The 23,751-nt window shown below is 53.2% G+C and overlaps 1 protein-coding gene and 1 non-coding gene across 6 annotated transcripts; one reads left to right on the top strand and one right to left on the bottom strand.

The window, feature by feature from the left end:
• Positions 1 to 1,145: 1,145 nt before the first annotated feature.
• LIG3 (DNA ligase 3) lies at positions 1,146 to 21,828 on the bottom strand. Of its 5 annotated transcripts, none has more exons than XR_004912955.2 (21): positions 21,698 to 21,828; positions 19,027 to 19,577; positions 16,449 to 16,592; positions 14,461 to 14,658; positions 13,332 to 13,483; positions 12,268 to 12,434; positions 12,078 to 12,155; positions 11,460 to 11,628; positions 9,779 to 9,934; positions 8,016 to 8,147; positions 7,557 to 7,636; positions 6,557 to 6,644; positions 6,107 to 6,184; positions 5,656 to 5,779; positions 4,937 to 5,079; positions 4,526 to 4,600; positions 3,959 to 4,105; positions 3,277 to 3,484; positions 2,901 to 2,968; positions 2,560 to 2,727; positions 1,803 to 1,935 (listed from the first exon to the last, which is right to left on the bottom strand). XR_004912955.2 is itself a non-coding variant. In XM_036078712.2 (21 exons), the coding sequence occupies exons 2-20, from the start codon at positions 19,571 to 19,573 to the stop codon at positions 2,671 to 2,673; spliced, it is 2,811 nt and encodes a 936-aa protein (XP_035934605.2). In that variant the 5' UTR covers positions 19,574 to 19,577; positions 21,698 to 21,828; the 3' UTR covers positions 1,805 to 1,935; positions 2,656 to 2,670. The 5 variants fall into 5 exon arrangements, 4 of the variants coding, with proteins under 4 accessions (XP_035934602.2, XP_077919702.1, XP_077919710.1 ...); XM_036078712.2 differs by having other exon boundaries at positions 1,805 to 1,935; positions 2,656 to 2,727; XM_036078709.2 differs by lacking the exon at positions 2,560 to 2,727 and having other exon boundaries at positions 1,146 to 1,935.
• A 762-nt stretch (positions 21,829 to 22,590) lies between these two features.
• On the top strand, positions 22,591 to 22,692 carry LOC118527095 (U6 spliceosomal RNA). Its single transcript, XR_004912956.1, has one exon. It is a non-coding gene; the product is annotated as a U6 spliceosomal RNA (small nuclear RNA).
• Positions 22,693 to 23,751: the final 1,059 nt, after the last annotated feature.

Here is a 23,751-nt window from a genome sequence, read left to right as displayed (position 1 = left end):
TGCTGCCCAGTCTGGCGGCTTGGCCTGAGGAGGCTTGAGAGGGGGATGGAAATTTATGTAGGTCAGCGCTCAAAGGAGGAGCGGCTTTTGTCTCCACAAAGGGCGGAATGAAGACGGTCCTACTCCGCGTACTCACGCTAGACTGAACGGGGCCTATTCAAAAACACCAACGTGCTGGGCCAGAGTCAGGGCAGTGCCAGCCTCCCCGCCCCTTCCTCCCCACATTTTAGCCGGCAGGTAGAGAGACCCAGGTTGGGTCAGAGCTGGCCTCCGGCGGAGTACTACCTCAGCCGAGCACACTGGAGGGCCGGGGGAGGCAGTGGTCCTCAGTCTTAGAGGCCCAGACCCAAAATGTGTTCCAGAGGTTGAGTCTCATTACCTTAACTCACAGGGGATGGACAAACAAGCCTGGCAACCTGTTGACAGCAGGAAAAAAGAGAACGGACTCTCACGAGTCAGCAGAAATGAACTCCAGGGGGCCAGTCTGTAAGGAGGGGACCACCTGGGGGGCCTGCCCCAGCCTGGAGCGCGACAGCGAGGCCGGGGAGGGAGAGGCCCGGGCCCAGCTCGACACGACTGCGTGCCAGGCCCTGTGCCGGGCGCTTCACGTAGCCCGAGTCCGTCTGCTCCTGGCAGCAGCCTGCGGATCCGGGGCGGACGGAGGCCCACGTGTTGAGTAACTCAGGTGTGAAGCAGGCCCGGCCCCGCACTGGCCGTAGCCACACGTGACCGTGTCAAGGCCGAAGTAAAACCAAAACTGTAGTTCCTCAGTTGTTAGCTGCTGAGCACCTGACGTGTGGCCAAGCGTGTCTGGTTTCTTTCGGCCAGTGAAGATTTACAGGGTGTTGTCATTGCCACAGAAAGTTCTACTGAACAGCACTCCTCTCCACGAAACGGTTTCCCTTTTATTCCAATAAACCAGCCTCGGGTGGCACGGGAGCCTTTGTCCTCGAGTGGGTTTTTTAATCTTAAAGACCAGTCTCGTTTCCAGATTTGGGGGAGGCAGAGCCTCCTGGAGTCCTGTATCCCCCAGAGGAGTAGCTCCAATAACCTCCCTTTTCTTTATAAAGGACCCGTTTTCCTACCTGGTCCTGGTTCCCTCCCTTCAAACTGGGACCCACACCCTGTAAGAGAACACAAGAGAATTAAGTCATAAAATTCATTTTGTTTTCTTTCAAAGGAGGCTTCATTCCCGGCGGAAAGGGTCAAGCTGAATACAAGTCCTGCCAAATAGAAGCAGCATTTCTGAGGGCAATCTTTTAAATACAACTTTAAAAGGAGCCTGCAAGTAAAGGGGCAGGTGGCTCTGCAGACGGAGCTTCAACAGCTCAGCGTCACTCTGTGCCTTACCACTAGGGGGATGACAGGGGGAGAAGGGGTGGAGGACGGGGTAACTGCAAGATATTTTATTTATAGGAAAAAAAAGCTTCTTTTAAAAGAAAACAAAAAGATAACCAAACCAGCACCCAGATAGGAAAGATCTACGGTGAACCAGCAGGAGACACGGACTTCCCTGGCAGCACCCACAGCCCGAAGTCCCCGAAGTCCTGGCCGGGAGGAGACCAAGCATGGCTGGTGGGTTCTGGAAGACGCACTGCTTGGAGAAGAAAGGCCATCCCCTCCCCCCGTGTCCTTGCCATCGCCCGCCCGCCGCAGCCGGGGCACAGCGAGCGCGGCCCAGGCCAAGGGAGGGCCGCGGTCCTAGCAGGGGGCCAGCAGCCTTCGTTTCCGGATACATGCCCAAATCCACTCCGGGGAGACCTGCTGGGCCTCAGGGTTCTTGTCCCCGCTACCCAGCACGTGTGTGGCTGAGGCCGTGTCAAATTCCTGCACCAGGTCCCCGTCGAATGCCACGAAGTAGCGTCTGAGGCGGCTGAAGTCTGGTGTGGAGGGGGGCAGGTAGAGCCGGACCCCAGTGAAGATGTCCAGCAGCACCTGCGAACGCACAGCCGTCAGCCCGGGGCCGGCAGGGGGCCGCCACCTCCCTCAGAGCGGACTGCAGGGAACGACCGGGCATCAAAACCCCAGTCCCCCAGCCACTCCAGAGGACACCCCCCACCCCCCGGTCTAGAGGAAAAGGAGGGAGCGCTGGTGGGTCCCCACACTGGGGAGCTGGAGAAGAGGAGAGGGGGTCTATCCGGGCTCCATCGAGCGGGCAGGGCCGGTGGCTCTCGGCCTCTGGGTGCCGGCGGACGGGGCAGTGCGCCGCGCACAGGTAGCTAGACTTGGGGGTCAGCCCCGCTCTGCCGTGCACGGGGGCAGGGGCTTCAGGTAGGGGAAGGATGGGAAAGGCTGCCTGCTTCTGCTGGGGACTGGGCTGGGGGGTAGGAGGACCGTGTGGCTCCACCACACGGACAGAGCGCCAGTGTGTACCTCTCTGTACCCTTGGGCCAGCAGCCCCCCCAGGGCTGAGCCTAATTTCCGCATCCAGGAGGGGCCCAACAGCTGTTTTCAAACCAAACACTAACGGGCGGGCACCAGGGGACAGCGCGGCGGGTAGGAGGACAGTCACTCGCTCCCCGCAGGCTGGGTCTCCTTGGGCCCTGAGCACAAACTCACGCAGCCGCACCACCCAGACCGGGCTCTGTCCCCTGTCTTTAATGTAAACTGTGACTCAGGACCAGCAGCCCGGGGGCAGCCTGCGGCCTCTGTCACCTAGGCCGGGCCGCTCTAGCTCTCGCCCGCTGGCGCGGCTCTCCTTCGGCTCTGCGGGCTGGCCGGCCGCCTCTGCAAGGCAACGGGAGGGCACAGGGTGGAGCGGCCGTCCTGCAGGGCCTGCCCGGGCTGGGGGGGGCGGGGGGGGTGTGTCTGGCCGCTCATCCCCACAACACCTCACAAGGCCTCCGCTCCTCTCCGTGGCCATGGGCAGAGCCCCGGGCCGCCGGCACTCTTCCCCTTACCTTGGCTGGGCACGGGGTCTCCTCGGGGGCCTTCCGCTTCTGGCCCGCCTTCAAGGTCAGCTGCTGGCCTGCGGGGGAGAGGCCGGGATGGGAGCTCGGAAGGCGGGGGGCAGCCGACGCAAGGGCCAGGCCCTGGCTCTGCTGGGAGCCGAGGCGGCCTCTGGCTCGGAGGCGGCTTCTCCCCGGGGTCACACGGACGCTCCCCCAGGGGCCGGGCACGCAGGTGGGCTGAGCAGATGGGGGGGCCCGCGGCTGGACACGCCACAGGAATGCGGTCCGGGTCTGCCGCAGTGGGCCCAGCGAACCTCGTGCTCTGTCCTGTGAGCTCTGCCCCCGCGGCACGCGCTTCACCACCCCACCCCCTCCCTCTTCTTACCGCCTCTGCTGCTGGGGCCACTCAGCCTCCCTCCTGCCTTCCTGGCGCTGGTGGAGGGCTGCTTCGGGGAGGCCCTGGAGGCCTTGCGAGCCCCCGCAGGCCCCGAGGTACCCCCATTCTCTCCGCTGCTGCCCCCGGTGGTGGAGCTCCCCTCCTCTCGGGCCGCCACGGTGAAGTCGGCCCTCTCCTTGGACAGCTGGTACAGTTCCTGGGGGGCAACAGACAACCGCAGCGGCGCTCACCCCCTTCCCAGCCACTGGCCTCTGAGGCGGGACGGAGGCCCATGTGGCCAAGGAACAAAGAGCAGAGACAAAGCACAAGGGACAGAAGCTGGCTTTCTTGGAGCTTTTCTGAACTCCGTTTCTTGGGTCATCAGTGCAAATCACTGTTCTCGTCCCCGGGTTCTTATCAGCAACACAGACTAGAGCCTGGGGCCCAGCCTGAGCAGGAGGGCGGAGGCTGAGAGCGGCAGAGGTCCCTCCTCCGAGGCCCTGAGGCCGGCGGCTCTCCCGCTACTGCCCTCCTAGCCCCGTCTCAGCGGATGGGGCGGGGGGGGGGGGGGGGGGGGGGCGGTGCTGCGGGCACGCACACACAAAAGGAGAGAACGCGTGAGCAGGCCAGAGAGCCAGGGCTGCGAGGCTGGGACGGGGGTGGAGGACACACGTGCAAGGGAAGCTGGCACCTTGAGCTGGGGGAGGTTAGTGGCAGACTTCCAGTCCTTATCATCACGGATGCGGGTGCAACGTGGGAAGCGGATGGAGATCCCATCGGCCGTGTGCGCCTCAGACTTGGAGAACTCGGCCCCCGTGATCTCCCACACGGCAGCTTTCTGTCAGGAGTTCAGTCGCTGGTTAGGGAGGCAGGCTTGCCCGCAACCAGCGAGAAGCAATGCAGACCAGCGCCGGCCGGGAGATGGGCCCTAGTCCCACCGCGCCTGCTGCTGCTCCGTGACCCGAGGCAAGTTCCAGCCCCCCTCTGGGGCCCCAGTTCCTCCGTCAGTGCGTGGAAGGAATGGGCCCACTTGCCTCCAGAGCAAACCATTTGTGTGTGTCTAGGGGACGGTTCCTCTCCTCCTGCCCACACTAAGGGCGATTCCTCAGTGCTGACTGGCCCATCCCTTGGCGGAACAGTCCAGACCCCCATCCTGGGCTGGACACGGTCAGTGAGGCCCAGAGGGCGTGTCTGTGGCGCTAGAGAGGCGGCAAGCTCACTCTGTGGGCTGGGGGAGCCCAGGCCACTGGGCTGGTACCTTTGGGTCCGGGACTATGAAGTCAGGATAGTAGATCTTGTTGACTTTCAGCCAGCCGGGTATCTTGCTGGGATCCTGGAGGAAAAAAGATGCTGTCCTGGGCCGTTCCCAAGCCAAAATGAAACGTGAACCCCCCTTTGTCAGGGGCTTGTGTGAAGAGGTGACTTTTCACAAAAAGCTGACCCTCACCCCATGGGACCCTCCCTGCCCCGAGAGGGCGTCGCTGGGGGGCATGCGGGCCAGCTTCCACAAGGGGGGCGCGCAAAGCCTCGGAAGACCTACTGCGCTCTCACGGCCAAGCAGCGGCTCTCCTTCTGCGGACACAGACGATCCCTGTCGTCTGCCAAGCACAGCCAGGCTCGGTGACAAGGTCCAGTCCAGAGGCCTGGGCCAAGCAGCTCCCTTGCTCACCTTGCTGATCTTCACCATGTCCAGTTCCTTCTGCAAGCGGGCAAGGGTCGCATCATCGTGGCCTCCCGAACACTTGGTGACTGTGCACCACTTCTGGCTGCTTGGGTCATAGCAGCCCATGAGGAAGATGGACATCATGCCACCTGCGAGCGGAGGGGGGTGAGTTAAGTTGTGGATGGAGGCCCGGTGAGGGGCAGCCTGCTGGAGGGGAGAGGCCTGAGCCTTGGCATCAGAGCGCCGAGCTCACCTCCTAGGTCTACCTCCTACTAACTGTACAAGTTTAACCTTTACAAGCCCCATTTTCCTTTTCAGTAAACTGGGGATAATCGTATATAACTCGTTAGACTCTGGTGAGGAATAAAAAAAAAATTAAACAGCGTCTGGCACACTGTCAACTCAAGACTGCGCACCTTCTCCCCCAGTCAGATTTTTGAGGTTTTCCCTGAGGAGAAAGTGGCCAGGCCCCCAGAAACTAGCCGACAGTGGGCTTCTTTGTGCCAGAGAGCATGGGATATTCTTGCCTGACCTCTCCCTGCCCAAGTCTGTAGCTGTCAGATGTCCCCGCCTGAGGTGACATGGGCTGGGTCAGGGCCCCTGACCCCACAACCGTGGGAGGCAGGACCGGCCATGCCGGCAGACCACACCAGTAAAAAGGCCAGCTACACCTTGAGTGGTGCCTTTCACAGAAGCAGCGCCCCAGGGGCCGAGGCCATCCTTACCTTTGCTCCCTTGCCCATAGAAGGCCCCAAGGACCACCAGGTCAGCTGTGTCCGCCATGGCCCCCTCGTTCAAATAGTCTTTCTTCACCTTCAGCCAGTGCCGCTTTCCAGGCTCATATGTACCCTGAGGGAAGAGCAGAGAGAGACCTCAAACTAGAATGAGAACTCCAGGAGGCCGAGATTTACCTCCTCGACGTTTCAGCTTTACCGAAGTGCCCAGGCCACTCTGAGCAAGAGCCCTTAGCTCCCGGCCCAGGGAACACACACAAACCCATCCTCCGGATCCAGGGCGGATTCAGAACAGAGCCCATCAGGCCCTGGAAAGGTGGCCCCGCGGCCCCCCAGCCCTGGCCGCCTCAGACCACCACCGCCCTCTGCTGGCCAGGGCGGGAAAGGCTGGGGGGGCCTAGAGCCTGTGGGAGCAAGCAAGCAAAGGGTGTGGGCGGCTCACCTTCACGTCCTTCAGCACCAGCCCTTCCAGCCCCTCTCGGATGACCCGGTTTATCATGTCGGCCAAGTCCGCAGCTTTCTGAGGGTAACAGAGAGATGCTCAAGTTGGTGTGAGAACAGAGAGCACCATGGCGGGGAGGTGGAGGTGGTTCCCTTTCGCACACTAGCAGAGCGCCCGCTGCAAACACCCCGACTTGAACACACTGGGCAAAGGGCTTGCAAAGCAGGCGTTCTCCCAACCAGAAAGTGGCTGCAGCCTTGAGACACGGGGAGCCCAGCTAGGAAGGATGTTTCAGGGCCTGCCCTCGTAGGTGGGGACTCAGACAACCTACACACAGTGGCAGCCCCGTGAGAAAATGAGGACTCATTCTCCCCGTCACATCTGACCAAGGGGCTCTCTGCCCTGCTTGCAAACCACCAGGCTGCTGTCTGGGGTGGGGTCTTTGCTCACAGTGACTTGCTTCATTTCTGAGAACATGATCCGGTTGGGAATTTCAACCATGTTATCATGAAGAAACTTCCGCCGCTCACACAAAGGCCTAATGGGGGACGAGAGAGCTGAGGTCAGGTCGGGCCCCTCCCACCCCCATAAGGAGTGCTGAGGAGGGAAGCCCCCCAGCCTCACAGTTCTGCCTGTCGGGGGCAACAAGGGCTCCCTCGTGACTGAACACGGACAACCGTGAGCTGTGGTACGAAGCCACTTCATCCTCGTAGTTCCTGTTTCTGTCACGGAGCTGCGGGAGAACTGGCCTCTAGCCCAGACCGTCTGGTCCCATATGAAAAATGACTCCCACTCTCATTTCTCATCCATGCAGCTGCCCCCCTGCCCCCAGGCCCAAGGCTGGTTGGTTCTCAGGACCGAAGTCCTGACAAGTCTCTCCCTTTCCCCCTTTCTCCTCCCCCCACCCCCCTCAGTGACAGGGCCAGTGTGGGAGGGTGGGGGCAGGGACACATGTCTAGGTGTGCAAGGGGCCAATCCTGGTTTCTCAGGCCCAAGAATCTGCATGCAGTGAAGTCAAGACCGCTAGTTCTCCCTCAGACGGTCCCACCGCCAGGCCTCCTCTAGTCCCCAGCTTCCTGGCGGACACTGCCAAAAGCAAAACCTGAGCTGAAAAGCACCTGCCTCATGCCCCCATGGGTGCTGTTTGTGGAGAGAGAAACTGAAAACCTCTACTGTTCACAGTCTGTTTCTCTCAACAGTCCACTTTACTGGAGCACAGAAACTTCTGTGGGGATCTGGGTTTCCTCTCTGACTTAAGCTCTCAGGAAATCCAGTCAGCAAACTGGCTCTCCCAGTGAGTTGAGGAGTTGTGTGGCAAGTGTGCGACCTCTCGGCTCCCTCCTCCCCAGTTCCTGGGCACAAAGCAGCACAGGCTTCAGCCTCTTCCCCTCCCTCCTGTCCAGTCTGAACCCCCACCTCTCAACCCAGGAACCAAAAACAGATCTCTCACCTGTCCATCAAGCTGACATCATTGAAGTAGATACAATCAAAAACAAATAGGCAAACATTAGCATCCTGGAAGGCAGCTTTCTGTAAGGGAAAAGGAGGTCGTAGATATACGAGGCCAAAAATAAGCAAGTGTAAAACATGGACCCGTGAAGCTCTGGACAGAACAGTCCTTCCTGTATGTGCTTGGAAGCCCCTGGGCCACAAGGGCACTTGGCAGATGGTCCTAAATGGAAACCAACCCAATTCTGAGTCCCCAATACTAGCTCCTTTTATGTAAAAAACAAAAAACAAAAAACACATGTAAACTCAGGGCTAAATTCAGAAACAGTCCAGAAACAAAGAATAAGCCCCACCCCAAGTGGGTGACGGATTCCCCTCCGTCGAGAGCAAGAGCGCACACAGACACGTGTACACATGCACACACCCGCTCACTCCTGCACACCTGGCACCGAGCCAGTACCTTGTGCACTCCCAGAGTCCCAAAGGGCAGCGGTTTGCCTGTCTTCATGTCAATCAGGAGCACCTCAGAGTCCAAGATCATGCTGTGGCCCCCGGGGAAAGCCTGGGGGATGTAGTCCTTGAAGTGGGCCACCTGGGGGGCAGAAAGGGGACTCAGGTGAGGGAGGAACAGGCAGCACACCTAAAGCCACGCCAGAAAGCGAAAGCCAGGCCCGAGAAGGAACACAGAACACCAACATGCGGAAGCCAAACTCATGTGCAAAACAGACCGAGACCTTAGCAGCCACCGAGACGAGAGGAGAGGAGTGTTTGAGGCCCAGGAAGAGGTCGGCCTGGATGGAGCCACTCTGGGCCATGGAGGAGAGTTGGGAGGAAAAAGGAAGAAACAGGGAGTTGAGTATGTGGAGGAGGGGGTGGGGGCACACAAACGTGGAAGGAGGAGGAAACACGGGCAGGCAGACAACTGTGGGAGAGAACAGGTGAGCTACAAAAAGACGGATGGAAAGGAGGATATGAACCCCCTTAGGAGCAGCAAGGAAACAGGAGGGTCTCCGAGCGGGAGCTCGGAACCCACAGCCATCTTCGAACTGAGTAAGAGCGGATGTTTGCAACCCAGAGCTTTTCCTGATACAGGCAGAAGCCCAGTCTCTGAGAGTTCCAGACAGGGGGTAGTCCCACTGGAACCCAGGGCGGCCCCTGCCAAGTGATGCCAGCCGTGAGGGTCAGAGAGCATGACTGGGGCCCGAGTCCTCCCCTGGGCAGGGCACACAGGTGTGCTCAGAGCAGGGACAGGAGAGGTCTGTCCCGCCGTCCCGCTCGGCATCAATCCCTAATCCAGCTCTTTACAAACCACAAGTACAGGAGAGACCAGGGACAGCCGGTGAGGGAGAGCAGGGAAAGGGCTCTAACTCTGAAAAGCTGGGCCCAAACTTCTGTGTAACAGAGGTACCCCCTGGGCAGCTCCCCGGGAGCAGTTCCGGGGCCCCGCGGAGGCCAGTGCTTAGCTCTCCTCTGGACACCTGGAATGAAGGGCTCCAGCGGGAAGGCAAGGGTGAGGGCAGCACCGAGTCACGCAACTCATCCCCTCACCCCCAGGGCTCTGAGGAATGCAGCCGGTCCTAGCACAGAAAGTCCCATCGCTCACAAGCTACTGGGGCCAAATGTCCCCACTGCTCCGCCCTGAGGAGAGTCCAAAGACTCACAGAGGCCCTGGGGGCTGAGAAGGACTGAGGGGCAAGGTTCTTAATGCGCCTTAACAAAGGATAGGAGTCTGCACTTTCCTATGTCCCCACTAGATTGCATTTACATCAGAACGTGAGCCTTTAAGTACTTCTGTCCTTTATCCACTGCCGCACACCCACTACCGAGAACAGTGCCTGGTCCAGATTGAGCCCTCGATAAAGCTTTATCAAACAGACTCATGAATGACAAGCTCACAGCCCTCTGTCCCTGAGCAGTGATTTAGCACTGGGGAGCACACAGGACATGGAAACACAAAAGACAAGCACTGCGAGTCACTTGCCAGGTGAGCTCCCTATCCCAGCATCACTGTGGGCTCTGTGCTAACCCAAGTCTGGGCTCTTCGGCTGTCCCCACGGAGCAGCCCTTCATTTTAAGACTCCAAAAATAAATACATTCCTTCAACAACTACAGAATAAACCCGACTGCGTCCCGGAGCTGAAATCACTACAAGGAAGCCTGGCCTTGAGGTTCTTAGGGGCAGGAAGGGAAAGGCAGTCCCCGCAGAGAGGAAGGGACCCCTACCTTGTGAGGCAGGACAGGCTTGAGGCTGCGGCTGAAGTAGCTGAAGTGGTCCCCCTTCTTATGCACCTGCACTCGCTCCCCATCGTACTTGATCTCAGAGAACATGCCGTTAGGACACTTCTTCATCGCGTGCTCGATGGACTTGCAGGCCTCGGCCTTGGGGTGGGGAAAGAAAAGCCTGGAGACTTACAGGTGCTCTTCAATGGGGGCTGCTCAGCAAGGACAGCCCCAGAGTCCAGGTCCCGGGGCCTGCCGACCAGAGGATACCCTCGGGCCAGGCCGCTGAAGAGGCGAGGGGAGTGGACAAGGCTAGGCAGTGCCCTATTTGGACTACAGCGTCGCTGCAGCGGACACGGGAGCTGGCTTTTTGAGGACCACAAATGCGATCCATGTTAGAGCAAATAAAATTCCACTGAAACAGCATTTCATTTTTTTCTCAGTATTCAGGATCTTGCAGGGCCCTGGTTTGCTATTAAATGCGGTACGCAGAGGGGAGGAGAGAGTGTAGGTGACAGGGAGGCTGGCAGGGCGGCAGAGGTCGGGGATCATTAGGACAGGACCCAGGAGGGCTTCTGCACATCCCAACGCCATCCTGACTCAACCTGATGATCACCGACCATCCTGGGGGGGGTGGTTTAATTCACTGCATCCTCGATGTGCTATTTTACGGAAGAGACACTGATTTCATTTTATGGATGAGAAAACGGACACTTGAAGAGCGTAAGTCCTCACTTAACGGTATACAGCTCGTGAAGGGCAGGAAGGATGCTCGCAGCTAGGCCCAACTCCAAAGCCTGTGCGGTTCATCACGAAGCGATCTAACCCATGCCTCTTGGAATAAATGACAGGCTGTAGAAGAGACTCCAAGAAGAGTCCCTATAAAAGTCAGAAAGGCCACAACTGCAGGTGCCAGGAGCCCTGTCCCCGGGATGAAGATCCCACTATTTGGGGGCTGGCTCTCCCACATTCCGGGTGAGAGAGGACACTTCCCCAGCCCAAACATAGAAGCCTAACGGAAGGCTGTAGTATGTAACGCACGAGAAGGGCTCAGGAAAGGCATGGCACCCCACGGGAGCAGCCCCAAGGCTCTCACTAGGCAGGGCAGCACTGGTGGGGGCCCCCGTCGCACAGAAAAACCTAAGCAGAAAGGAAATCCCAGTTCTCACAAAATGAGCAGAGGCTCAAGATGATCTCGGTCACACCTGGTCTTCATTGCTTAAGGTTCTTCTTTCCAGAAGAAAGAGGCCAAGGCCCCCTGTCCTAGGAAGCTGGGCTCTGCCTCTCTCAGAGCTACTCTGGGGTAGGTCACAGAACCTTGGGAGTTACTTAACACATCCACCCATCTACAGGAAAGACGATCGGTAAACCATTCTAGGTGGATGCTTCAGAAAGTTTCATACATCATTCACGCAAGGAATGAAAAACCAAGAAAGGCTAAGCAACTCCTTCAAGACTCTACAGCTTGCTGTTGGCCGAGCTGGGCCTCGAGTGCAGACATTTCTACTAAACCACACTGTCTTCTCCTCCGCCTCTACAGACCCGCTGACACATACCCTTCCGCATCTGCTCCGTGCCCGGCCCCAACTCCTCTGCATTCCCCACCCAACCCCCCCGCCGCCGCCCCAGCCCTCAAGGAAGGCCGGAGCATCTGGACAAAGCGGGGCTGGAGCAGCAGCCTTACCAGCATGGGCTGCACTGGCGTCATCAGGGAAGCCTGGACGCTCAGAGCTCGTCTCCGGCCTGGCTCCTTCTCCACCTCCTGCTCATTGCGGAGGACCCGCTCCACCACATCCTGCAGGTTGCGCGAGGCTTTGAAGGCTTCATAGGCATTGGGGTCAAGGGCATCTAACCTGTCAAGGCAGACAGGAGCAAAGAAACAAGAACCACTGCCTTTGACTTCATTGCTTTAGATAGCGGTCAGTTCTCGCAGACAGGAGGGATCTCAATATAGGGGGAAGGCTTATGTTTCCCTGTCTCAAGCCTTCCGAAGGGGAAAATGCTCTTGGAAAACTCAGCAATTTTGAGATCATGGGTCTACGTGGAGGCTGCCTTAGCAAAGAGGGGGCAAGCAACTCATACTCGATTTACTGAACATATTCCATACTTTCAACTGCGTGAGAAGAGTATTGTGACATTTTATATGAGAAAAGGGAGGCTGAGCGAGGTCAAGTGATGGGCTGTGCAGGAAGGAGTAAGGTAGAATCAGGACTTGAATCCAGATTGGGACTCCAAAGCCCTGACACCAGTTGGCAACGAAGGAAGTGGGCAGCTTGGCTGTCAGAGAGGAGCCGGTACTTACACGTGCTTTGCACCTGAGTTCATCTTCAGATCATGTTTGATCAACCTGATGATGCACTTGAGGTCATTGGCTGTACACCTAGGGGTGAGGCACATTCAACTTGGTCTTTGAAGAGCTCTGGACCCCCAAACCTTCCTTTCCTGGTGATTCCATCTCCCCAAGCCCATCGCCCATCGGGCAACTCCCCCACCTGGAGGCGATGTCCTGCAGAGCCTGTTGCTGCTCATCCTCCTTGGTGAGCCTGGAGAGCCGAAGGAGGAATTCGTCCACCTCCTGGATAGTAAGGAGGCTCTTGGCAGCTGGGGGGAAAGACTTGCTCTGCTCAAAGAAGACTCTGATTGTCTCTGACACGTCGCCCTGTCTCCAAAAATCAAAATGGCTGCAACCCCAGAGTGGCCGAGTGTATCCCCCAAGCCCCCAGGACTAAAGGTAAACCAGAGATTTCAAACATCACTTCTGTCCCCACCTCACATATATTAATCTCATTCTTGGAGAATCTATCCCGCCCACAGTTCCTGGAAAGGGCATCTCTATCCACCATAGGATCTGGCCACCAACCTGCCTTGGCTGAGAGGTGACGCAAGGAATAATCCAGGACTGAACCAATTTGATTCCTGTTAGAATTTGAACCTAGGAGGCACCTGGGTGGCTCAGTCAATCAAGTGCCTGACTCTTGATTTGGCTCAGGTCATGATCTCAGTCAGGGTTGTGAAACTGAGCCCCCCCCCCCCCCCCGTCGGGCTCACGCGCTGGGTGTGGAGCCTTCTTAAGATTCTCTCTTTCCCTCTGCCCCTCCCCCACTGCCCCCCCCCAAATATTAAAAAAAGAATTTGAACTAAGAAACAAATATGGTCATCAGATTGGGGAGGGGAGGTGCTTGGATAGAAACTTTCCATGCTGCCCAAGCTGGAGTCATGAAAAAACAAAAATTGAATGTTATACCAAGTTGTACTGGAAAAAAGCAAGAAAAAGCTGCATCCAGAACAGCAAGCCCAGGAGAGACTGTGGGAGGTCTGAAATCCTGTCCCTCGAGATCCAGGCCTCTCGGGGCTCTGCAGGAGTATGACCGCAGTCCTCGGAGCCTTGTGCAACTGACGCCTGTCGCCTCACATTCAGCTCTCATAAAGGAAGCTTGCCCAAACGGGTTTCAGTTTCCCAAAACAGTATGTGCCCCAACCAGAAAAAAAGAGGTTGCAGGTGCCTGGCTTGGCAGAACCCCACCTGGAACGCTGCCTACCCTCCCTTTCCTCTGACCTGCTCTAGGTCTCGTGCCATATCATCTGGGTTGCAGTTGAAAATGCGGCTGAAAAGCTTCACGATCTGCTTATCATTCAAGTTGTAAACACTCTTAATAACACCCGGCAGCAGCAACTTCACTGTCAGGTACACATCGCCGTGGAAACCATCTGGAGACAGAAGAACGGAGACCTTCTTCAGAAATGGAGCTTAAACAAATACATACATAAACTCAAGGAACTGAGAGAGGGGTCTACATCGCTGTCTGGGCTGCCACAATGCCCTGCGAGTTTCATTACAGTGGCAGAGGCCACAGCATTTGGTGGCTCATGGCTCCCGTGTCTACCTCCTCCGGCTGAGCTCCCACAGGGCAGGGCCACACTTCCAGTTCAGTGTCCCCTGTGAGGAGCACACTACACATGCTCAGTGATGATTTGTCAGATGAATCAAAGAGCTGGAAGATTCTATTCCACCTGTGCACGTGGGTCACAAAAACCTGATCAAACGTGCAGGATAGGAAACTTTCCTCTTCGTCAAATGCAGTACGTTCTTCTGGCCTCCTGGGGATAAAGTAAGGGCAGAAGAAGAGCGATACCAATGTGCTCTGAGCAGAACTCGCTGCGTTCTTTGTGGGGCCCAATAAGAAGTAAAAATGCAGGGCTCTGTTCAAAATTATTAAGAATTTCAAGGGGCACCTGGCTGGCTCAGTTGATAGAGCATGCAACTCTTGATCTCAGGGTTTTAAGTCTGAGCCCCACGTCGGGTGCAGAGATTACTTAAACATAAAAAATCTTTGGGGCGCCTGGGTGGCTCAGTCGGTTGGGTGTTTGCCTTTGGCTCGGGTCGTGATCCCGGAGTCCCGGAACCAAGCCCCGAATCGGGCTCCCTGCTCAGAGGGGAGTCTGCTCTTCCCTCTCCCCTCTCCCCCTGCCCGCGCTCGTGTGTGCACTCACTCTAATAAATAAAACCTTAAAAAAAAAAAAAAACTTCAAAAAAAAAGAGAGAGAGGGAATTTCAAGATGGCATTAACAGAGGATTAAACCACACATGAAGCCCCGTGCAGCTGTACAATTCACACAGCCATGAAACCGGCCATGGCTCTGAGCTCTTCAGAGGAAAAGCCCATCCAGGATGTTCTAGGCCCCACCTCCTGCTGAACCTTTCCGAAGAAAGTCCTGGATGATCTGGGTCTTCGTGTTGTAGCTAGGATTCTCAGCCACCATGGCACACAACTTCCGAAACTCGCGAAACAGACAATCCTTGTGCTTGGGGTCACATCTGCTTGAGGACAGACTTGCCTTAGGGGGAGGGCTTGAGTGGGCTCCCCCAGAGTTGTTGGGCTTGGCTGTTGGAGAGAAAAACATCGCGATGATTCATCTGCCTTGCTGAGAAGGCAGGCAAACTAGTAAGCACTGAGCTGGCACTCTATACGGAGCTTCACTCAACTGCCCAGAACGGCCCGGCGGGGTGGAGACCTTCACCTGTCCCGCAGGCGGGGCCCCAGGCATCACAGCTGTTAGCAGCAGAGAGACAATGGCTTCGCACCTGCAGAGGCCCAGCTTCTTTATACAAGTGCTGCACAGAATAAGCGGACCTCAGAGCAGTGGTAAAGCTGCCCCCAGAAAAGTGGGGATGAGAATGGAAATAGAAGCCAAGGGACATGTTCGTTGGTGGGAAACTGTCCCTGTTGCAGACTGTCAGGCTCAAAGAAGCCTTAAAGATGACCTGGTTCAATCTCTTCTATGAGGAGCCCAAGGCCTGAAAGAAGGCATTCCCAGGCCTCTGCCACTCCCACATCCCCACCACTTCTTAGTGCCAAAATAAAGGTAGTCAGCGAGCAAGACGTTCCTCCAGACACCCCGAAATAGCTCTACAACTCTTGAGTGATCCTCTCTCCCCTCCTTCACAAAGCACGTTTCATTCTGCAAGCTTGCGGCAGAGCCATCCGCGAGCAGGCTGCTGATGTACGCTTCCTCTTGTCTGGGGTCTGTAAGTTATAAATCCATTCTCATCTCTGACCTGGTGTCTGAAGAGGATTTTTAGGGGACAAAATCTCCAAAGTGTCGATGTTCAGCAGGTTGCAAGACTTTAGAACACCCCATTTCTCTCAGCTCCTCCCAAATTTCCCTCCCTAGGATCCAGACCCTTCCAGGAACATGCTGTCCTTGTTGCCACCCGGACTCTTCTGTATTTCTGGCTTTGGCCTACCACCAAACAAAAAACAAACCGCAGAGTTTTAAAAATAACAAAACCCCCAGAAGAATCAGGCACTGTTTTTGCGATCTCTCCAGCACTCCTCGTGCAAATACTGCAGGGTAAAGGACACAGGTGTCACTGTTTCCCCTTCACAGAGGCGGCCAGAGGCTCCGAGGTAAAGCCACCTGCCCCACTGAGCAAGCTGTCACGTGACAACACTGGGACCAGAACCCAGGTCTCCCAACTTCAAGTCTGTGCTTCTTTCACGCACTTAAAGCCACCTCTCCACAACTTCTGAGTCTGTGTGTTTGGCTTTACTTTCTTTACCTGAGTCAGTCACAAGAATGTCTCCAAATAAAAGAGGCAACAGAGTGCAGGGTAAAAGAGCACAGGTGTTGGGAGTTAAACAGACCTCAGCGTCAATACTAACTCCATAATGAACCAGACATCAGCTTTCTCATTTGTAAGATGGGCTTTATAAAAGTACTTCCCAAGGTTAACTGAAGAACAGACGAAACTACATAGATAAAAGCCCCTAGCCCAATGCTACCTGTTACGTAAAAGCCATGCAGGACATCTTCCATACTTTCATCTCTGGTTTGGGCAAGTTTAGGGATGCAATTTCTTAAAATCCTTTCATTACCAAAATATAAGGAAGTTATAGGGCAGGTTATAATCATCTCCATCTGACCCAGGTGACTACTTCAAGCGGAAAAAAGTCTTGAAAACACAAACATCTTTTGCTGCAATAGAGATTAACGTATACAAAAAAACGCTATACCAGTGGAATGTTGAAAATAAGCCATTACCTGCCTCTGCTCAGAGGGAAGCGAATTATGAATGAGGCTAGATAGCACGGAATTTTCACTCTTAGCCAGAATCCCAAATAGGATTCCAAATTAAAAGGACCATAGAGCTAAAGTATCTCTAATCTCTCACCTGAAAAACCAGAAAATTTCCGGGGATTGCTACTGGTGACAAGTGAGGCACCTTTCACTGGAGAGGTCACCTGGCCAGTGGCTGTCAGCTTAGCCTGCACGACGGCTTTCTTCTTTGGTGTGCCTGTTGCCTTAGAAGACAGATCTGTAGGACCCCCCAAAAAGGGAAAGTATGTTTCAGTGAAAGATCCCTGAGAAAAGCTTCCAAAGCATTTAACAACTGCTCTTACAGCCTTGCTGATAAGTTACTACCACTGCATTACTCCAAGGCTGCCTGTGGACTGGCTGATCTTTTTGAGTGGAGGCAGTGGGTAAGACAGTCCTGGGGGGGAGGGGGTTGTTCGTGGGACAAAAGACCCCATTACTCTTTACTTCTATTAGTAACTTATATTTTCATCAGCACTTTCCACCTCTTATCCCATATATAATGATCTCCAGATTTGGGAAAAATCAGAACACACATCTCCAAAGATAAAACCTGGGGACCTCAGCTCCATGGAATTAACCCTAATTTATAGATGAACAAGAAAGTAAAATGAAGATGGAGAATAGAGCATATCAGGTTGGCACAGGCAGGGAAAGTCCCAGCCACTGTGTTTTTTGAGCTGTGTGAGTTTGACTCTACCTTGTTTTTCTCTTCCTCTGAAGGAGATTAGTCAAGAAGTGGCAAAGGCTGGGGCCTATGGCCAAGTCAGGGCAGGGCAGAACAGGGAGCTTGAGAAAGAAGTATATGCAAAGTAGCTTTCTCTCCTGGAAGTCTCTCCTCTCAAAGAACAATGATAGATAGGTGCCCATTTTTATTTTTTTGCCCATTTTTAAGCCACTGCCAGAGTTCTCCCACAGTGACCAGAACTACACTTAATTGAAGATATGAACATTACTTTAAAGATGAGCACATGGAAGATCATAAAGGACTAACTGGATTTGGAAGTTTCGGTGTAAGATTTCTAAAATATACACATGTGAATGTGTATGTATGCGTGCATATATATGTATCTGTGCGTGTATATGCATGTGTTTTGTGTGTAAACATGTATTTTCTAGTTCTGTCTGCTGAAAGGGCTTAAAAACAAAGACCCCTCATGGCAACAAAGCATCTAGATTTTGGTCTCGAAAGCCATTCCCCCAGTAATAGGAACCAGGATTCTTCAGAGAAATGGCTGGTTCCAGAGTTGTGGTAGAATACATATAAGGTAAGCCTAAGAGGGGCACCCGGCTGGCTCAGTCGGGGGAGCACATGACTCTTGATCTTGGGACTGTGAGTCGAGCTGAACATTGGGTGTAGAGAGTACTCAAAAATAAAATCTTAAAAAAAAAAAAAAAAAGTAAGGTAAGCCTAAGAGCATACTTTTATGCTTAGAAAGTAAAGAAGTACTTTAAAACATTAAAAAAAAAAAAAAAAAGAGGCAGCATCCAGGACACAGAAACCAGCTCAAAGGGTTTCCCAAGTGGCCCAACATGGGACAATTAAGTATGGAATTAATACAGTAAAATTAGGGGCGCGTGGGTGGCTCAGTCGTTAAGCGTCTGCCTTCGGCTCAGGTTGTGATCCCAAGGTCCTGGGATCGAGCCCCACATCAGGCTCCCTGCTCAGCGGGGAGTCTGCTTCTCCCTCTCCCACTCCCCCTGCTTGTGTTCCCTCTCTCACTGTGTCTCTGTCAAATAAATAAATAAAATCTTAAAAAAAAATACAGTAAAATTATAAGCCACCAGGAAAAAGTAATCTGTGAGCCCGTATGATAAACACTGAAAGATAAGAGGGGGTGATGGTAGGTACTCTACTCTTCAAAAATATCAATGTCATAAAAGAAAGACTAGAAATGTTCCGGATTAAAGGAGGCCAAAGAGACAACAAAATGCAATACCCGATCCCAGATTGGGATTCTACAGTGGAGGGGAAAAAAGCTACAAAAGATATTGTTTGACCAATGGACAAAACTGGAATACAAATGGTGCATTAAAGTATTACATGAAGGATCAATTTACCAGAGTTGATTGCTGTGTTATGGTCAGGTGAGAGAATATTCCTATTCTTAAGATATACACACTTAAGTATTTAAAGGCAAAGGCCATAATATGTGCAACTTACCCTAAAATGGTTCAGGAAAAAAACAAGCTGTGCGTGTGTGGAAAGAGGAACAGTGCACGTAGGAACACAAATGATAATGCAAAGAGAACAAAATGTTAACAGGTATGACTAGGTAAAAGGAATGTGAGCTTTCTTGGGCGCCTGAATGGTTAAGGGACTGCCTTTGGCTCAGGTCATGAACCCAGGGTCCTAGGATTGAGTCCCACATTGGGCTCCCCGCTCAGCGGGGAGCCTGCTTCTCCCTCTCCCTCTACCTCTCCTCCCTGCTCATGCTCTCTCTAATAAATAAAATCTTAAAAAAAAAAAAAATGAGCTTTCTTTTTTCTTTTTTTATTCTCACAACTCTTCTGTGAGTTTGAAATTCTTTCCAAAAAATTAAACAAAAAAACTAAACAAAAAAGAAGGAAGGAAGAAAAAAATGGGACTCTACTCTCCTTCTCGTTTTTTCTCTCAGCACCATTATGATGAAAAAGCAGTAGTCCCTACCCACCTGCAATGTGCTGGCTTATCTGTTCCTTCTCATTGTCTTCCAGCTCTTCCCAGCCTTCCAGCTCTGTGAGGTCCTCGATTTTTTTTGTGGTAGCCCGGGCCCGCTCCAGTTTCTCAAACATGCATTTAATGTGATACCACTCTTTCATATCACCCCCGGACTCTGAAAAGGGGTTGGGCACCACTTTGCCGATCCGGCACACCCCCTTCACAATCTTTTCCTTGCACTTTTTGCAGCCCGCCGTGCCGCGCTTGGCATAGTCCACACAGAATCGTTGCTCGGCCATCTCACAGGGGCCACTGCAGAGTCCCACATGCGCCCCTGGCAAGAAAACAAGGCAGGTGGCACGTGGTCTTAGATGGCCTTCCTGGAATGACAGAGCAGGCTTTCTTCTCTGGAGGCAGGGCCCATGAAGCAGATCTGTTTCTGACCAATGGCTGAACTGTCTTCTGTCAGGCCAGTGATGTTGCTGTCGGAATAGGCACAGTTCTTTTCGCCCGAGTGCGCGGAGGGTTGGTGGGAAGAGGATCTTGAAAGTCAAAGTCATACAGCTGCGTGAAAGAGTGAGATGCAAGAAAAGTGAGATATAAATGAGGAGCTAGGCTGCCACCTTCCCCAAAGCCCACAGTCCTAATACAGTCCATGCTGACTAACCAAACATTTCCCAAAGTATTAAAGATTTATTGCCTTACAGGATGAAGAAGAGTTCCAGAACAGGAAAATTCAGTTTGCAGAAGGGTGTTCAAATATCTAACGTACACATGTACATCTAGTAAATCACAATTGAGAGAATCAAATCCAAATAACATAAAAGCTTTTCTCAGGCCATCAGCAATACCTGATACTTAGAATGGATGATGACTCCTAAGTATTACAAGATCCTTAAGTTTCTTTTTAGTCACCAAGAAAAATTACATGACATTCGTGAAGTTTTTAACGTGAAGTAGAACATATATGCCATCCTCAGAAAATAATTCACTATATAGATCTGTGATATAATCAGATGACCTATTTTGAGAGGCAATTAAATAGAACTTAGAACCAGACTGCCTGGGTTCATATCCTAGCTCATTAGCTGTGTGACCTTGGTAGGTTACTTAACCTCTCCCTTCCTCAATTTCCTCAACTGTCAAAATGTGGATAACAAAACTACCTAACTTGTCATTCTAAGAGTAAAGCCCTTAGAACAGAGCTGGGCATAGAGCACAGGTTCAGGACACATTAGTTCTTATTACCATCAGTAAAGCAGTTATTTGTTAAGCAGAGGCTCCCTATGTGCAATTAGCCTGTTCATAATGTATCGCCTACAGGGAATTGGGGAATGCTGAATCAACTGGATGGCAAGAAATCAAAGGAACTGATAAATCACCCCAAATGGAAGCAGGGATTATGTCCACACGGTATCCTCCAACCTTTTTATATTCATATTTTCCTCAAGTATCTTCATTGTTCTAATTTTAAATATACTGGAAATTATTTCTAGCCTGCATATGCTTTGCAGTGAAATTGTTATTGGTTTATAACGACAAGCAGGCTTTACTTCCTGTAGAGGAAAGCAGGTGGATCGGAATCCGGGATGGGAGTGCGACTGTGACTGTTCAGTTTAGGGACTGTTATTTTTGAGAACTCCCTTAACTCATCTGCGTCTCAGTTTTCTCATTTCTAAATATGGAGAATACTACCTACCTCACGGGATGACTGGGAAAATTAAAATGAGTCCATGGAAGGGCTGGGGGGGGTGGACTCGGAACTCCCTGAAAATGTATACAAAATGCACATAATTCATAAATGTACACTTTGTCGGAGAGACGGTCTATAACCCCGAGAAGTTCAAGAACTACAGAGGTGAGGGATGTGAGTCCGGCAGGTCCATCAGAGGAGCTCAGAACGAATTCAGTTTCCACCCTGTCCTCAGGAGAGCGTTTGGGCAGCGCCCCCCCTTCCCCAAAGAGCCGACTTGAGAGCGCCTCGCAGCGCCCCACCCTCCGCGGGGCCCGAGGCCCAGACCGCGCTGGGCCACGAGGAGGCAGCGTGCTGTTCGGAGCAAGCCCGTCTGCCCCGCAGCCCCCAACGGCCGCGGCTCAGCGTTTCCTCCAAGGTGGTCCAGAAGGAAACCGCTGGGGCCCCAACGCAGCCCGGGCGGGAAGCGAGCGCCCTGCGGCCGCAGTTCCCGGGGGGGGGGGGGGGGAGATCTTCCCCGACGCCTTCCAGGAGTGGGCAGGGGCTACTGGCCGGCGCGGACGCCCGGGGACGCCCGTGGAGGAGGCGGGGAAGCGAGTCCCTCGGTTCGGGCAGGCCGGGGGCGCAAGGACACTGCCCGGGGCTGGGGAAGGGGACGCGGCGGGCAGAGAAAGGCTCCCGAGCTCGCACCAACGAGCACCGGCTTCGGCGCGGCCAGCGTGCAGACCCGGGCCGGCCAGAGCGGACCCACAGGGGCCCCGTGGGACCCTCCCACTCGCGGAGCCGCGGGGGTCCCGGGGAGCTACGGACCAACCCCCGTGGGCTCCCGGGGGGCAGCCACGTCACGGAGGGTGTGCCTCGGGGCTCGGCGGGCGGGCGCGCGGGGGAGGAGCCGAGGGGGCCAGCTCCCAGGCCGCGCCGAGCCCCGAGTCCCCGGAGCCCCAGGCCTCCTCCCTCCCCGCTGCCCGGCCCTGCCGTGCCTGCTCCTCACCTGCCTTCCCAACTCCGGCGCACACCGCAGGCCTCGCAGCGGGCGCCCACAGGCAGCGCGCCGCCACGACGGTTGTGGCGCCTGTCTCTTTAAATCCGGGTCCTTGAGCCCGCCGCAGCGCGCAAGCGCAGAGGTCCGGGCCCAAGCTGCTCCACGCGTCCCCGCCCCCCGCCTGCCACGTGGGCGGTGGTCAGGTTAGGCGGAGTGAGGCTTTGAGAACCTGGATGGGGCTTAGGGTGGTTCCCGGCTCCGTGTGGCGGCGGAAGAAAGCGGAGATGCGGTCACGTGGTGTCAGCTGGGGTCTCAGTCCGGCCTGAACTTCCGGAGGACCCCCAGATTTGTTCATGATGTTAGAGATGATCCAGTTCTTAAAGATAATGGTTGAGAAAGTGTATTGTAATGAGCTTGGGGAAGGCAAAGAATGCGCCCTTCAACCTATTTTTCTGTATTCCCTCTGTCCTGTGTCCCGCACAGTGCCTAGCACGTAGTGTATTCAACAAATAGTATTGAGTTGAAAAGAGGCACTGGATACATAGATACAGATTTAAAGTGTAAAGGAGTCATGGGGAGAGTATTGTATTGTTCAAAGTGTAGTGTCATTTTAAACCTCAGGTCAACTTTTTGAGGGATTAGGATGGCTATTTTTACAAAAGAGTAGCAGGCTCAGAGAACGTAAGAGAGTTTGAGTTCGGGGGTTTAGGAACAGCACACAATCGGAAATTGTTAGGTAAGCCAAAATCAGATTCTGGAGGGAATTCTGTGCTATGTGAAAAAGAGCTTGGCTTTTATTATGTAGGGGATGGAGAACCATGAAGGGCTTTATGGAATAGTAACTACTTTTGAGGCTGGGTAGGGGAGAGACTGAGGCAAGGGAAGAAATTAAAAGGTTCTTGGTACTTGCTGGGGCAGCACATATACTAAAATTGGAACATACAGAGGTTAGCGTGGCCCCGTGCAAGCATGACCTACAAATTCCTGAAGAGTTCCATATTATTAAGGAAGATTTTTTTCTTTATTGTATCTATATGGGGTGGTGTATGCTAAGTAAACTTACTGTGGCATTCATTTCATAATGTATGTAAGTCAAACCTTTATGCTATGTAGGCCTTAAATTTATGTAGTGATATATGTCTATTACATCTCAATAAAGCTGGAAAAAAAAAGTTTCTTGTGGTGATCCATGTGAGAGATGAAAGTGGCCTGAACATGCTCAGTTAGTTGGGATGGAGAGGAAGAGGCATTTTTAAAAAATACTAAATATTTGGATTTTAAATTATCTTCTAGACAAAGTACTACTCATTTACCTGAAGATGAAATGAGAATGACTTGAGTGAGCAGGTAGATAATGATGCCATCAACTGAAATACAAAATGAGAAGTAGGTATTTGAGATAAAAGGATGAGTTTTGTTTGGATATATTAAGGTTGGTTGGTTAGCTGAGGACAACCACAATCCCACTGTTTGGAGTGGAGCAAAGTCTCTAATGTGCTGCAGAATGAACAAGGTCTTTGGGGTTGGAAGATCCCTGGAGGCTCAAGTCCTACCTGGCAGTTGAGTAATCCTGAGTCATTCTCCTATCATTGCATTGACTACATTGTTTTGAGAATCCCCTTGACTTTACCTTTTTCCCTAACCCTGTGTTGTCAAATGCTGTTGTTGCTAGCCACATGTGGCTATCGAGCTCTTTTTTTTGGGCTATCGAGCTCTTGAAACGTGGCTAGTCCAAATGGAGATGTGCTGTATGTGCAAAATGTACACTGATTTCAGAGATGTGCTGCCAAACAAAAAAAAAAAGACTGTAAGATATCAATAGTATGTTTATGTTGATTTACCTATTAAAGTTATATCTTGGATATGTTGGGCTGTATAAAAATATATTATTAAAATTAATTTCAACTGTTTTACTTTTTTGAAAATGTAGTGCCTAGAAGCTGTAAAACTGCATACTCAGCTCACATGATCTTCTATTGGACAGCACTACGCTGAACTTCAAATGTTTGTGGAGGGTAACATCTGGGCCTTATGCATCTCTTTATCCTCAATGCCCAGTGTAG

The sequence above is a fragment of the Halichoerus grypus genome, chromosome 2, assembly GCF_964656455.1.
Source record: "Halichoerus grypus chromosome 2, mHalGry1.hap1.1, whole genome shotgun sequence".
Classification (NCBI taxonomy): Eukaryota; Metazoa; Chordata; class Mammalia; order Carnivora; family Phocidae; genus Halichoerus; species Halichoerus grypus.
Note: the sequence above shows the minus strand (reverse complement) of the source record. Positions and strands in the feature narration are given on the sequence as shown.